Raw genomic sequence first — 15,999 nt, 5'->3', positions numbered from 1 at the left:
CCCGATCCCTGTATTCTGAGCATAACACACTCCTTATCCCTGCATTCTGAGCAAAACACACTCCCGATCCCTGCATTCTGAGCAAAACACACTCCCGATCCCTGTATTCTGAGCATAACACACTTCTGATCCCTGCATTCTGAGCAAAACACACTCCTGATCCCTGCATTCTGAGCAAAACACACTCCCGATCCCTGCATTCTGAGCAAAACACACTCCCGATCCCTGTATTCTGAGCAAAACACACTCCCAATCCCTGCATTCTGAGCAAAACACACTCCCGATCCCTGTATTCTGAGCAAAACACACTCCTGATCTCTGCATTCTGAGCATATCACATTCCCGATCCCTGTATTCTGAGAGCAACGCCCTCCTTAATCCTGCATTCTCAGCGCAATGCACTACTTAACCCTGCATTCTGAGCGCAATGCAATCCTTGACACTGCATTTTGAGCATAACGCACTGCTTAACCCTGCATTCTGAACGCAGAGCACGCCTTAACCCTGCATTCTGAGCATCATGCACTCCTTAACCCTGCTCACTGTCTTTTTATTTTTGTTTGGTGGGGTGCTTCAGAATTCCCTGCCTATAGGCTCCTAAAATGTAAATCCAGCCCTGCCTACAAATCGCATCAGACTGTACAAAAAGCAGTGCATGCACTGGCACCACGTTCTGGTGTGAACCGGCCCTAACAGGACACTGTGCCCGGTGATCTTTGACTTCATCAGTGTTGTTCAAGTAGATCTCCATCTGTCTAAGGTTGCCTACCCCTGCCTTAGAGCCTTTTCAATCCCTTTTCCTCCCTCAGAGCCCCCCTAGACCCCTTTAGTTCCATGCACCAAGTCATTCCCAACTGGGAAATTAGTTTCCTCAGTCCCTTTCATTGTATCAAAAGTGAGACTTCCGAGGTCTGTTTACACCCCTGATATCTCACCAAAGACAACAGCGTTATGAAAAAAATGTAAGCAATTATTTTTTTTAAAAATGGTTTAAAAAAATAGGTCAAAATCTAACTAAAAGTTCTAATAAGCCTAAAAAGCCTTGCCCAATATGTAGCATAATTTAGCCACGCCCACTGTTTGCCACGGCACGCGTAGCACGCCTCAGGTCACCATCTTCATTGTTGGGGCCTCAATGCATTACTTTGCCCAGGGGCCCATGATGCTATTAAGATGGCACTGGGTTACAGTGGCTCCTGTGGTGACAACGCTGGATTTAAGGACCTAAACTGGATCTAAAGGATCTAAGGTAGATCCCTTCCTCCAGACATAGACGCCCCATAGGAAACTTGTTCTGAACTGATGGGCAATGAGGACAAGGGTGACAAGCAGTCCAAGTGGTTTCAACGGTGGATTTAAGGATCTAAGCTGGATCTAAAGGATCTAAGCTAGATCCCTTCTTCCAGACATAGGAGCCCCATAGGAAACTTGTTCTGAACTGATGGGCAATGAGGACAAGGGTGACAAGCAGTCCAAGAGGTTACAGTGGCTCCTGTGGTGACAACGCTGCACAAGCATCACTTTAGACCCAACAGCATTGTCAACTTGCAGGAGGAAGGATCCAGGCTAGATCCCTTCTTCCAGACACTGGCACCACATTGGATACTTGTCCGGAGGGTTATCAGCAGTGACAAGCAGTCCAAGTGGTTACAGTGGCTCCTGTCAGGACAACGCTGCATGAAGAATCACTTTAAAAGAATAGCTTTGTCAACCTGCACGAGGAAAAGATCCAAGCTCAATCCTTTCTTCCAGGCACAGGGTGCCCCATTAGATACGTGTCCTGCGCTGATGGCCAGTGAGGAGGAGGGTTATCAACAGTGACGAGCAGTCCAAAGGTGCGGTGGTGACAACGCTGCAAAGAGCTAGAACAGTGAAAGAAAGCAAGAAAAATGGTCAAAAAAGGCTAGAATGGTTAAAAAGTGTCGAAAAACAAAATCGCTACTTTAGGAAAAGTGACCCTTTCAATCTATCTGCTTTGAGAATGTCAAATTATGGGTGGATTCGGGTGGAGTAAATCATGGGAGTAAGTGTATATACTCTAAGGCTGGGTTCACATATATGCCAATTGGATGCGTTTTTAACCGTATCCAATTCGCATAACATGTGAGTGTGACCAGCTTTCAATGGAGCCGGTACACACATGTCCAGTGGTGGCTTCAGTGCGGTTCTGAAAAGGGTCTTGTGCATTTTTGGGTCCGGTTCAGGTGCGAATTCAGGGAAAAATTTGCACTTGGATCACACCTGAACCGGTGAAACGAAATGCACAGGACACCGGACTGCAATCTGCAGCCACAAATACACTATATTAGCAAAAGTATTGGGACGCCTGTCTTTACACACACATGAACTTTAATGGCATCCCAGTCTTATGCCCCGTACACATGGTTGGACATTGATCGGACATTCCGACAACAAAATCCTAGGATTTTTTCCGACGGATGTTGCCTCAAACGTACGTCGGGACTATAAACGGGGCAGTAGCCAATAGCTTTCATCTCTTTATTTATTCTGAGCATGCGTGGCACTTTGTGCGTCGGATTTGTGTACACACGATCGGAAATTCCGACAACGGATTTTTTTGTCGGAAAATTTTATAGCCTGCTCTCAAACTTTGTGTGTCGGAAAATCCGATGGAAAATGTGTGATGGAGCCTACACACGGTCGGAATTTCCGACAACAAGGTCCTATCACACATTTTCCGTCGGAAAATCCGACCGCGTGTATGGGGCATAAGTCCGTAGGGTTCAATATTGAGTTGGCCCACCCTTTGCAGCTATAACAGCTTCAACTCTTCTGGGAAGGCTGTCCACAAGGTTTAGGAGTGTGTCTATGGGAATGTTTGGCCATTCTTCCAGGAGCGCATTTGTGAGGTCAGACTCTGATGTTGGACGAGAAGGCCTGGCTCGCAGTCTCCGCTCCAATTCATCCCAAAGGTGTTCTATCAGGTTGAGGTCAGGACTCTGTGCAGGCCAGTCAAGTTCCTCCACCCCAAATTCGCTCATCCATGTCTTTATGGACCTTGCATGGTGCACCGGTGCGCAGTCATGTGGGAACAGGAAGGGGCCATCCCCAAACTGTTCCCACAAAGTTGGGAGAATGAAATTGTCCAAAATGTCTTGGTATGCTGATGCCTTAAGAGTTCCCTTCACTGGAACTAAGGGGCCAAACCCAACCCCTGAAAAACAATCCCACACCTTAACCCCCCCTCCACCAAATGATTTGGACCAGTGCTCAAAGCAAGGTCCACAAAGACATGGATGAGCGAGTTTGGGGTGGAGGAACTTGACTGGCCTGCACAGAGTCCTGACCTCAACCCGATAGAACACCTTTGGGATCAATTATGCCGCGTACACACGAGCGGACTTTACGGCAGACTTTGCCCGGCAGACGGGATTTCGTCGATCGATCATGTGTGGGCTCCAGCGGACTTTGTTTTCTCAAAAGTTGGATGGACTTAGATTTGAAACATGTTTTAAATCTATCTGTTGAACTCAAGTCTGGTCGAAAAGTCCGCTCGTCTGTATGCTAGTTCGACGGACAAAAAGCCACGCTAGGGCAGCTATTGGCTACTGGCTATGAACTTCCTTGTTTTAGTCCGGTCGTACATCATCACGTACGAATTCAACGGACTTTGGTGGATTGTGTGTAGGCAAGTCCATTCATTCAGAAAGTCCGTCGGAAAGTCCGTCGAAAAGTCCGCCGGGCAAAGTCTGCCGTAAAGTCCGCTCGTGTGTACGCGGCATTAGGGTGGAGACTGCAAGCCAGGCCTTCTCGTCCAACATCAGTGCCTGCCCTTCACTGCTGAATTTGCACCTGAACCAGACCCAGAAATGCACAGGACCCTTTTTGAAACACCACCTCGGCAGCCCCAGAAATGTGTGCACCGGCTCCATCGAGAGCGAATTGGACGCGGTTTAAAACACATTCACTTTGCATATATGTAAACACAGCCTAGAACTTATGTTTATTAGATATAATACATTTTTTGGTGGCCGTGGATATCGTCTCTTGTACTGAAAAGTTCGGAGACCCCTGTATATGATTGGGAGATTGATAGCTTATTAGTGATTTAATTTCATTCAGATGATTAGCGGTGAGCTCCACTAATGTTCTTCTCTATATTGTATTTGTTTAATAACACCTATTATTTTTATTATTATTATTATTATTATTATTATTATACAGGATTTATATAGCGCCAACAGTTTGTGCAGCGCTTTACAACATGAGGGCAGCTATTAGGCATGTGCAATTCGTTTCGTTCCGAATTCGTTTTTTAACGTAATTTCGACAAATTCGTTAATTCGGGAATATCCGAATTAACGAAAACCCGTTTAAGGAATTTTTTCCAATTATTCGTAAATTCAATAAAATTGGACATTCGTAAATTCGGGCATTCGTACATTCGTACATTAGTAAATTAGTGAATTCGTAAATTTGTAAATTCAAAAATTCTGAAATCTGAAATAATAGTTAAATAATAATAACTTAACTATTAGTAATTATTACTAGTAACTTTTAAATTATAGGTATTGTAATTTCCTTTCAAATTTGGCTGTTAGTGAACGTAACACATACAAATTTATCCGAAGTTATGAATGATCCGAAAAAACGGAATGGAACGTAATGAATTGATAATAATAAATAACAATAATAATAATAATAACAACGTTTTATTATTATTATTTATTATTAATTTGTTCCGTTCCATCTGTTTAGATGCAGCATTCGTTTTGGATAATTCGTAACTTCGGATAAATTCGTATTTGTTACGTTCACTGACAGTCAAATTTGAAAGGAAATTACAATACCTATAATTTAATAGTTAGTTACTATTTCAGATTTGTGAATTTTTGGGTTTTTGGATTTTCAAACTTCCAATTTACAAATTTCCGAATTCTCTAATTTACAAATGTACGATTTTACGAATTGCGAATTTACGAATGTACAAATGTAAAAATGTACGAATGAGCGAATGTTCGAATTTACGAATGTACGAATGAGCGAATGTTCGAATTTACGAATGAACGAATTTACGAATCGCGATCATAATGAATGACCCGAAAAACGAAAAAAATATTAAACTAATGAAACGAAAACAAAAATGAACACATATTTTGGCTGTGCACATGTCTAGCAGCTATTGAGTTTTCTTCACACATAGAATATATATTATTGCTGACAATTTATAGGTTATAACAAGAGAAATGCACATTTTTTTTTTAATGTGTGAGATTTGTAACGAAATAACAATTTCCATCTTTAGAAAGATTCCTGCAAGGTGTAATCCTTGTAGTCGGAATTCCTGGGCTCGTGTCTCCTGACAATGGGAGGTTGTGATGTTTGGAAGGGTGTGATGTACACTGAGATCGCTCACCATTGTTGGGGCTGTTGAGATGTAGATGAAGGTTGGAGTCACACGGGGGGGATGAAGGGTTGATGAGACATATCAGGAGAACAATGTGGGCCTGATGTGTTACTTAAGGCTTCTATCATGTGCTAATCACTGTAAACAGGGTTCAGATTCAGAAGTGAGTCATATGTGTCATGGGACTGATAACCCTAAAAGACGCAAATTGAAAGCATATTGTACAAAGTTTAGGCGAGTCTATGAGAGTTTAAGAGCATTTTGTTTATAGGCGTTTTTTTGCACTACACGCCCCTCTGCAAAAGCCAGGAAATTATGGAAGAGCCCTGGGGCCATCATTAAAAAAAATACAGAATTCTGAGTTTTTAAAAAAAAAAAATTTTTTTTTTTTACAGAATTCTGAGTTTGAAAGTCAGAATTCTGAGATTCAAAGTCAGAATTCTGACTTTGAAACTCAGAATTCTGACTTTGAATCTCAGAATTCTGACTTTTAATCTCAGAATTCTGACTTTGAAACTCAGAATTCTGACTTTGAATCTCAGAATTCTGACTTTTAATCTCAGAATTCTGACTTTGAATCTCAGAATTCTGTAGAATTTTTTTTTTTTAACTTACATTTCTGAATTTCAATCTCAGAATTCTGAGTTTCAAAGTCAGAATTCAGTTTTTTTTTTTTTTTTTTATGATGGCCCCAGGGCTCTTCCATACAGAAGAGATAAGAGAAGTTTAGGGGAGACTGACGTTTTTACAGCTCCTAAACTTATCCAGTAAATGCGATAGAGAAGGTTTTTTTTTTTCCTGCCTCCGAACGTCCCTGACAGAAAACGCCTGTAGTAGTCATAATGTGCAAAGACACATAGAACACAATAGAAGTGCTTCTAGAGGCAGGTGAACAAAAACGCCAAACGCCTGTAGAATCAACGTTTTTTTTTATGTCCAGTGTGCATGGAACCTAATAGTGTCAGGATTGTCACATTAGCCATCATTATTTCTTGTTCTTGTGTGATGGTGAACTGAGAATACTCACATTAAGAATCAACACATTTGTTACAATCTGCAATGTCTTTTAGATCCACCAACCAGGGGCGTTGCTAGCTCTACAAAAGATCTGTGGCTAGAGCCCATAGCAGCGTAGTAAAGAAAGTCATACGCTTGGGCGGGCATACACATGTATATACAGTAATATACGTGTGTGTATATATCCCCAGAGAGCCCCCCAGTTATATCAGGGTCTCCAGAGAGCCCCTCCTTACATGAGAGTCCCCACAGAGCCTCCCTAACATCAGGGTCCCCAGAGAGCCTCCTCCTTACATCAGGGTCCCCAGAGAGCCTTCCCCTTGCATCAGGGTCCCCAGAGAGCCCCCCACTTGCATCAGGTTTTCCAGAGAGCCTCCCCCTTACATTAGGGTCCCCAGAGAGCCTCCCCCTTAAATCAGGGTCCCCAGAGAGCTTCCTCCTTACATCAGAGTCCCCAGAGAGCCTCCCCCTTGCATCAGGGTCCCCAGAGAGCCCCCCACTTGCATCAGGTTTTCCAGAGAGCCCCCCCTTACATTAGGGTCCCCAGAGAGCCTCCCCCTTAAATCAGGGTCCCCTGAGAGCCCCCCACTTACATCAAGGTCCCCAGAGAGCTCCCCCCCCCCTTGGGGACCCCTGCAGAGACTCGGGGCTATGGGTCCCAGATTCGGGGCTATAGCCCCAAAAGCCACCCCCTACCACCAACAATTATCTAGTGTAAGGGCCGGCCTGATTGGATACAAATTTATTGGGTAGATTAGGTAGGTTCTTATATAGTTCTGGTAAATCTAAAGTTGATTGGGCAAAGTTTGTATGGTCAAATTGTAGCATGTTTGGTGACCCTAAAGCTGACCACGTGTGGGAAACTGATTGTAAAATCTCCTTTAGATCTACCAACAACTATGTAGTGCATGGATACTCAACCTGTGGCCCTCCAGCTGATGCTAAACTATAATGCCCATCATGCCTCTTCCTTTGGGAGTCATGCTTGTAGGCATCAGATTGCAGTGCCTCATGGGACTTCCGCAACAGCTGGAGGGCCACCGGTTGAGCACCCATGATGTAGTGTAAGGGCCTGCCTGATTGGATACAAATCCATTGGATAGATTAGGTAGGTCCTCATATTACATTGCTTCTTTTTTCTGTAAAGTTGATATTACAAAGATGATACGGTCAGATGTTATGGGGACACGAACCCATGACTGTCTTATAAGATTCATGGTCAATATTCACTTTGGTAGTTTATCTTCGTTGTCAAATTACTAATCCAACCAGAAGAAGTGAATCTAAAGGCCATATTTATCCAGCACAGAATGGACTTGCATATATAAGAACCTTTTTTTTTATTATTCTATATTGGACATTGGTATTTCCCAGCTGATATTGTAATTTTGAGTAAAAAAAACTATATATTTGGAACCAACATTGCTCCCCATACACGTACATTGACTTGATGACATTTACATTGTTGCAATGCTGAGTAGGGGCAGATCTGTGTTGGACATTCATTCTATATATCATTTTTTATAAAATTCTTCTAACTCCCTGGTGTTCAACCTGTGGCCCTCCGATGAAGTGAAGCCCTTAGCCCCGGCAGTCAGTACAGGGAGCACTGATTTGTAAAGGGTTCCATAACTGTAGTAAAGTCCAGTGGTCTCTTGCAACATTTGCCTAGTCTCTGATGGTCTCCTATAGCATGACTTCGGTCTCCAACCACTCTAGTACAGGGGGTCTCCAAACTTTCCAAAAAAAAGGGCCAGTTTACTGTCCTTCAGACAGAAGGGGGTTGGAATAGGGCCATTGGGAATAGAAAATGTTCTGGTGTCCAGTGGGAGTAAACAACGCTCTCTTTGGTGTCAATGGAAAGAATTGTACCCCATCATTGGTGTTAAAGAAAGGAATTGTTCCCCATCATTGGTGTCAATGGGAGTAATTGTGCCCCAACGTTGGTGTTAATGAAAGGAAATGTGCCCCATCATTAGTGTTAATGGAAGGAGTTGTGCTCCATTATTGGGGGGACCCGCATCCAATTCGCAATGGTGTGAACCCAGCCTAAAGTTCCGTGGGAGGTCTTCCATGTTCAAGAGTAGATTTCCATTTCTCTGAAGAAATTTCCTCTCATTTCCTATTTTGTCTATAGTATAGGAAGCGAATAGAAATCTAAAAATGGCAGACATTTTAACCATTTCCTACAGTATCCAAAAATGTTTTAAAAAGTTTTGTCTTTTTATGCTTACGTTTTTGGAAAATCTGCTATTACTGACGGAAACAAATGCGGACATTGGTTCTAACCCGTTTCCGCTCCATCCAAAAATTAAACACAGTTTTGATACTCTGGTTTTATTTCAGCTTGAGCACATTTTTTTCCCCCCTTTCACTAAAAAGCCATTTTGGTTAGAGTTACTGGGTTTGGTTTACTAAAGCCAAATAGGCCGATCACTTTGCAAGGGAATTTAACCTTAGCTTAGTAAATGAGGTGAAGCTCTGCAGCCTTCCAACATTCAATCATATGCAAGAAGACAATGCTGTGTTTTTTTTTAATTTTCATTGCCTGGTTGGGTTTCCTTTTGTAAAGCGCATTTCACCACATTCACTAAGTTAAGGGAAAAAACCCTTGCAAAGTGATAACCGGTTTGCCTTCAATAAGTCAAACTCGGTGTGTCCAGTTCTGGAGACCTCACATTCAAGAAGATATTGATGTGATAGAACAAGTCCAGAGATGGACAACAAAATGGTGAAAGGTCTGAGGGATAAAAAACATTCAGTTTGTTCAATTAAAGGGTTTGTAAAGCTTCGTGTTTTTTCACCTTAATGCATCCTATGCATTAAGGTGAAAAAACACCTGGCAGTCACCGCCCCCCCCCCCCCCCCCAGCCCCCCTATTTTACTTACCTGAGCCCCTTCATCTGTTCGGCAGGGACGCGCTGTCCCTCCCTCCATGGGATCCTGGCTCTTGATTGGATAGATTGATAGCAGCGCAGCCATTGGCTCCCACTGCTGTCAATCAGATCCAATGACGCGGGCGCCGGGGGGCGGGGCCGAGTATGACATTCGTGTCTGTGGACGCAAATGCTGGACTCGGGAGCGCACCCGCAAGGTAACCCCCTCAGGAAACTGCTTCTCCTAAAGGGTTATCTGATGTGGGGAGGAGCCGCCGGGGGGACCCCAGAAGAGGATATTCGGGGGTCACGCTGTGAAGATATGAAATATATGAGCCATATCTCATTATGTGCAAAACGAGCTGCACAGTGGAGGCAAGTACGACATGTTTGTTACCATGCACAGCTGCACCAGATTCTGTGTGCACTAGTTTTAGTAAATCAAAAAAAATTGGCAGACCCAATGGGCGACTTGGTCTTTTTTTTTTTTTTTAGTAAGTCAAACTCAGTCCAGAGATTGGCAACAAAATGGTGAAAGGTCTGAGGGGTAAGTCAAACTTGCAAGAAGATATTGATAAGGTTGAACGAATCCAGAGATGGACAACAAAATGGTGAAAGGTCTGAGGGATGAAACATTTCAGGAGAGACTTCTGGAACTTACAGTCTGGAGGAAAGAAGGGAAAGGATGGATATGACAGCCTTCAAACTCATAAAGGGGGTGAATAAGGTTCAGGAGGGCAGAATTTTCAATATGAAGCCAAGTTTAAGAACACGGGGACATGACCTCAAACCAGATGAAAGAAAGTTCTACACTAATCTTAGAAAGACTCGGAACAGACTTTCAGAAGAGGTAGTGGGTCAGTCAACAGCCAGCCCCTGTTCACATTAGAGCGACTTGTCATGCGATTTGGCAGGTCAAATCACATGACAAGTTATATCCTATTGCCAGCAATCACTTTGTTCAAATCAGTGCGACGCCGACTCGTGCAAATTGGATGCGGTGGAAAACGCATCCAATTTGCATATATGTGAACCCAGCCTAAATCTCCCCTAATGTGTTTAACATTACTGGGTATATAATTCTCCAGATTTGCACCCCTGCACCATATCGTTTTTCCACCATATTTTCATCAGTATAAAAAAATCTATTTCAAAGCATGTCTAACATAGATTTAGAATAGCCGTTTCGTTGTTGGGGTGTCAAACTAGTTAAAAAAAAAAGTTCTGCAAACAGCAAGAGCAATAAGGAAGCTTCAATACTGACCCCATCAACCCCACCAACATTTAATAAGTCATTTACTCATCATTATTAATTGATTATTAATAATAATCAATTAAAATGTATTCATAGTTTTTACCCATTTAATATTACATCTAGACACACAGACACATAGAGTGAGGACAGAAAAAAAAAAAGTGCTCCATCGAGTCGGCACCACTTTTTTCATTTATATCTACAGTATATCTATATTTTTAATTTTTTTTAGTATAGATTTGTTTGCCCCAAGCATTTTTGAGATGCATGTTTGAAAATCTATTATCAGTTATAGACCTCCTACTGAGTTTTTTTATCAAAAACATTTTTTCCCTGCAAATTGCTCAGATCTATCATCTTAACATAACGAAATTGTTCTACTTATATAGATATAATATGACATAATATCATATAGGTATTTATATTTTTTATATTAAATATAATCCCCTTCAATTTGCTTCTACAAGTTTCTTAAACAGAGCGAATGCCTAGAAAATGGCCACTATTAAAGCGGTTGTATACCTATTTTTAAAACTTTTACCTATAGGTAAGCCTATAATAAGGCTTACCTGTAGGTAAAAAAAAATCTTCTAAACCTGTACGGTTTAGGAGATATTCCCCTCGCAATGAGCGGCACATGCGCACAGGGGATTCTCGGCTGAAAGCCCGGCAAACTCCGGACCTTTCCGGAAAGGAGCATGCGCCCACTCACAGCGCCGGAGCCGCGATACCCGGAAGACACGCCAAGGGGAAGTGTTAGCTCCCTCGGCGTGGACCGGGTGAGATGCCGGCGCCTCGTTCTAAGGTAAGTATCTCATAATGAGCTAGTGTGTGGTGCATACTAGCTCATTATGCCTTTTCCCTTACAGGTGTAGGGAAAGAAAAAAAAATTCAGTGGGTTTACTACCGCTTTAAGGAAAAAATGCTGAAAACCATCTGGAATAACAGGGACACCAACGTGCAGCAAATTTAAAATGCTGATTTCAATTAAGAAATAAACAAACAGAAAAAAAAAATGTAAATTTAAGCTGAAAAAAAAATCAGTTGTAACACAGTATGTGCTCCTTAGATAAGATCCCTCAGCAAATACATCTTTCTGTGTAATAAATAAAAATAACTTCTAAAATTCAATGTACTCATAAATGTTAACTGGATAAAGTTATTTAAAAAAAAATCAGACATAAAATAAAACTATTTTGACAGCCAAAAGTAAGTCGTAAGAATATTTAGAATAATAAAACCATCAAATTCAAGTTTGGACACTTTGAGTGGTTCTGATGGATAAAAAGCAGTATTAAGCTATTGATGTCCGATGTACCCTAACAAAAGCCATTCTGAGATTGGTAAACGTGTCTAAAATTTTATGCAACATGTAGGAAAATTAAAAGATAAAATAAATATATTTTTGAATTAGTACAAAAAATCTAAATTATACATGTGACATAAAAATATATAAAAATAAATCTATATCCACAGGTAAAAAAAAAAAAACTGTGTATACAAGAGATAATCTTAGTATATGAATGTAATATTCACCCCATAAGCATATGATATATGCTCCATCAGTTTATAGTCAACACAACATATACATAACAATGCCCCCCCCCAACATCTCAGCCCGGAAACTTCCTAGAAACTTAATTGAATGGATGGTGAGGGGCCCTCTGCAGTAAGGGAGGTGTCGCCTCTTATGGTTACAGGTGCATTTACATTATAAAGCCCAGGGTGGGGATCCCAGCACTATGTATACCTGGCTGCCCCCATACTCACAACACGCCTGACAAGCCATGGATTGCCCACAATATTCCTGGGACCCCCTCTACAAGCAAGTCCCTGAGCCACACAGCATAGACAGGATCCTGGCCAACGTAGAGAGCTGTCCTGAGGAGGCCAACGGAGGCCCCAAAAAGCCCGACACCACTGACGAGCTCAGCAAGAAGAGCAGAAAGAGCAAGAAGAAGAATTATCAACGCTACGCCAAACCACCCTACTCCTACTTGGCCATGATCGCCCTGGTCTTCCAGACTTCCCCCAAGAGGATGCTGAAATTGTCCCAGGTAACCAACCTTCCATTATGGGGCTTCTTGGGGCTTTAGGGCAGCTAAGGGCAGAGGGAGGGGGTGACAATGAGACTAGCTCAGATAAAGGATTTGTCAGAGGGATATTCTTTATTTTCATCGCAAAATTATTCGTTTCTGTTAGGCCTATGAAGGCTGAAAAAATTATACCAGTATTTATCAAAAATAGAAGTTCAAGAAGTTGGGTGAATTGTCAATGTTTTATTTTTTTAGTTATCTTTTTATTTTTAATGTAGGCCCCTGGCTGCCTGTTATATTTGCAGCATATAAAACTCTTATGACTACAGGCTGAATTACAGAAAAAAAAATTGTTTTATTTTCCTCCTCAAATTTTTTATATAAATAAAAAATGATCTAAAGCCCAAACTTTTTTTTTTTTTGATGAAGTGGGACCGATTTTTGTTGTTTTTTTATGGAGCAATAAGCCTTATGCTGTCCTTACGTATATCATTTACAGCAGTTCAATTATACCAACTTTTTTTCCAAAATACGGAAAGAAAATATAAAGAAAAAAATTATAGAATCACATAAACATTCAGAAAAAAACATAGGATTGTAATATTTAAATTTGTATTGTTTGTATTTTTTGTTCATGTAATTTCATTTGTGTGTGCTTTTTTTTTCAAATTTGTGTTTTTTTAATATTTCTACTTTATTTTTTTCTTCCTTTTTTTTTTTTTTTGTTGCTTTTTTCATATTGTGTTTTGAGAATACAGTTGATACAATTGATATAATAAATTGAACATATGTGAATAATATATGTAAGGACAGTGCAGCTAAGGCCTTCATTATTATTGCTCTTATTGGGCTTAACCCGTGTTTTGTAATAGTAAATGATTTTATAGAGAGGGGTGCTTTTGCATTTTATTTTAGTCTTTATTGCTGTCTGTGTCCCAGCTGGGGAGATTTACTCTGAGACCTCCCCAAATTATGAAAGTTATTGGAAAAGCCAAAATATTGGGCTGTCAACAAAACAGGGGAAGCCTTCCAATGAAGACAATTGTTCCTGCTTTCAGCTTACTTGAAGGAAAGGGAAAAGAGAAATTTCCTCAATGGGGACACAAAAAATAAAGAATTAAAAAATCTCCACTCCATCCACAATGTCCAAAAAAAAGTTTTGCCTTCAGGTCATCTTTGCCTTCCAAGTTTTGTGCTGGGATCTCAATGGTAACCCAAAAATCCCCCCAGGACATTGATGTCCCTTTCTACCATAGATACATACATTTGGCTCCCAACACCAGACTTCAGAAAGTGCTAGCTGCCTCCCCAATTCAATACAAGCATGCACAAAGTGTTCTGTCTATACCCTAACATCACTTTCTACATGCTTAATTTAGGAAGCCTTATACCACAAATGGACAGGAGGTCTACAGTGATGTCCTCCTAAGTATCTCAGTACAGGTCTCCTCGTTATACTTATATAATGTAAGAGGTATTATGTATCTTGGTTTACGGTCATGTTCATTCACTTACAACTAAACTTTTTTTTTATTGGCAGATCCTCCATGAGATCAGCATCCTCTTCCCTTTCTTCAAGGGGGATTATCAGGGCTGGAAGGACTCTATTCGACATAACCTCTCCTCCAATGATTGCTTCCGAAAGGTAAGGACTTGTTGCTCCTAAGATGTGATGGCAGTGATGGGCTCTTAAGGCTCTCTACATACTGCAGCCAAGTAAAAAAAAGAAAACATTTTCAAAAACAGGTGCAGATTCTGAGAAATGACTTTTCTGATCATTATAAATAGGTCACAGGGTTTTGTTACCCTGACCTGTAATAGATTTGTGTGAATCTGCTGTGCTGGCTTACGCCTCTAATGTCTTCTCCCTCTTTTGCAGATCCTGAAAGATCCACTGAAGCCGAAGGCTAAAGGCAACTACTGGACGGTGAATGTGAGCCAGATTCCCGCCGAAGCCATGAAGCTGCAGAACACAGCGGTCACCCGCCAGCAAGCCTACCCTCATGACCTGGCTCCTTATATCCTGCATGGACGGCCCTACAGACCTTCCACTTTTCATAACCATCATCCTCCAATAGAAAATACTGCGGCCAGAGCAGAAGCAGAGGCTCAGTCCCCAGTACCAACCCAGCCCCCTAGTGTCCATCCCGCCTCAACTTTCCCAGAGATCTTATGGAACCTTCCAACATCATACACAAAATGCGTGGCCCCCAATGTGGTGGCCCCTCCCAGCATACAACCTCTGCTGCTTTACCCCAACTTCTCACTCTCTCTGTGTAATTACATGCCTTCCCCATACTCAGGCTCCACCTGTGCGGATCGGAGGGATATCTACCCTCCCAATGTGAGACTTCAAATGTCTACCCAGCCTAGACCCTCTGAGGCCAGGAATTCCCTGTCAGATTTCCCTCCCAATACAAGAATCTTTGACGTCCCCATATATCCCCCACACGGGAGCTACATGTCACCTCAAAACATGTATGGGCAGCAATTATCTCAAGGTGGTGCTTACGGGCAGCATTTATCTCAGGGTGGTGCTTACGGGCAGCATTTAACTCAGGGTGGCGCATATGGGCAACATTTATCTCAGGGTGGCGCATATGGGCAACATTTATCTCAGGGTGGCGCATATGGGCAACATATATCCCAGGTCGGGGTGTACCAAGGGTACGGACCCAACGGTTACTGATTGGCCAGATGCTGAGACAAGGCTGGTTTTGGGCCGTTCACTTTTGTCCCAAGGACTAGCCGCACTTGAAGGCTTACCTGATGACATTGGCACCAGTGGTAATTTAGTCGACTAAAATAACACTATTTTAGTTGACTAAAACAATTCAGATGGCTAAAATACGACTAAAACTGAAATGGCATTTTAGTCAAAAGACAAAGATTAAAACTAAACTGACATTTGCTGCCAAAATTAACACTGGTTGGCACTCAACTCGGCATGTGGCCCAGCGGAGGTGGCACCAAACATGACATACAGTCCAAAGGCATTGGAATTGGATCACATGTATATATGACAATCATTTTGTATCTTGTCTGATTATATTCACTTGAAATAAATTTGAATTTTTGTTTTACTGAAATTTGGCATCAATGTTGTAATTGTCCACATGGGTATCACGATTAGAACTAGTAAAATAGTCTGAAAAATGTATATATCAACTGTATAGTCTAGTTCTTAAAGGGTCAGTCCACCCAAAAGTGACATTTCAGTATTTGTCTAATGCTGGTGAATTAATTGCCCTGACAGGGTCGTGTATCTCCCGATTTTACACACTTGCTGTCCCCATTACCATCCCGGCACCATTTTTAATTTATTTTATGTTATGGAGAATGTGACAGAAGGCATCAAAACACAAATGTTTTATATATGAGATTTGTAACAAAATAATTTCCATCTTTATATAGATTCCTGCGGGTGAATTGGTTGTATTCGGAATT

General features: G+C 41.6%; 1 protein-coding gene across 1 annotated transcript; it reads left to right on the top strand.

Annotated features, from left to right (window-relative positions):
• The first annotated feature begins 11,092 nt into the window (after positions 1–11,092).
• Positions 11,093–15,241, top strand: LOC141148083 (forkhead activin signal transducer 3-like). Its single transcript, XM_073635236.1, has 3 exons — positions 11,093–12,573; positions 14,093–14,197; positions 14,432–15,241. Exons 1-3 carry the CDS (start codon positions 12,304–12,306, stop codon positions 15,239–15,241), a joined length of 1,185 nt encoding a protein of 394 aa, XP_073491337.1. The 5' UTR covers positions 11,093–12,303.
• The last annotated feature ends 758 nt before the right edge of the window (positions 15,242–15,999 follow it).

This window comes from Aquarana catesbeiana, linkage group LG06, assembly GCF_042186555.1.
Source record: "Aquarana catesbeiana isolate 2022-GZ linkage group LG06, ASM4218655v1, whole genome shotgun sequence".
In the NCBI taxonomy this organism is placed as follows: Eukaryota; Metazoa; Chordata; class Amphibia; order Anura; family Ranidae; genus Aquarana; species Aquarana catesbeiana.
This window is presented reverse-complemented; position numbering and strand designations above follow the sequence as displayed.

What these genes read in the sequence shown, in the direction of transcription:
- LOC141148083 (XM_073635236.1), top strand. Translation starts at nt 12,304, where the DNA reads ATGGATTGCCCACAATATTCCTGGGACCCCCTCTACAAGCAAGTCCCT. An exon ending in GGATGCTGAAATTGTCCCAG is followed by an intron (nt 12,574 to 14,092) that starts GTAACCAACCTT and finishes TTTTATTGGCAG; the next exon opens with ATCCTCCATGAGATCAGCAT. An exon ending in CCAATGATTGCTTCCGAAAG is followed by an intron (nt 14,198 to 14,431) that starts GTAAGGACTTGT and finishes CCTCTTTTGCAG; the next exon opens with ATCCTGAAAGATCCACTGAA.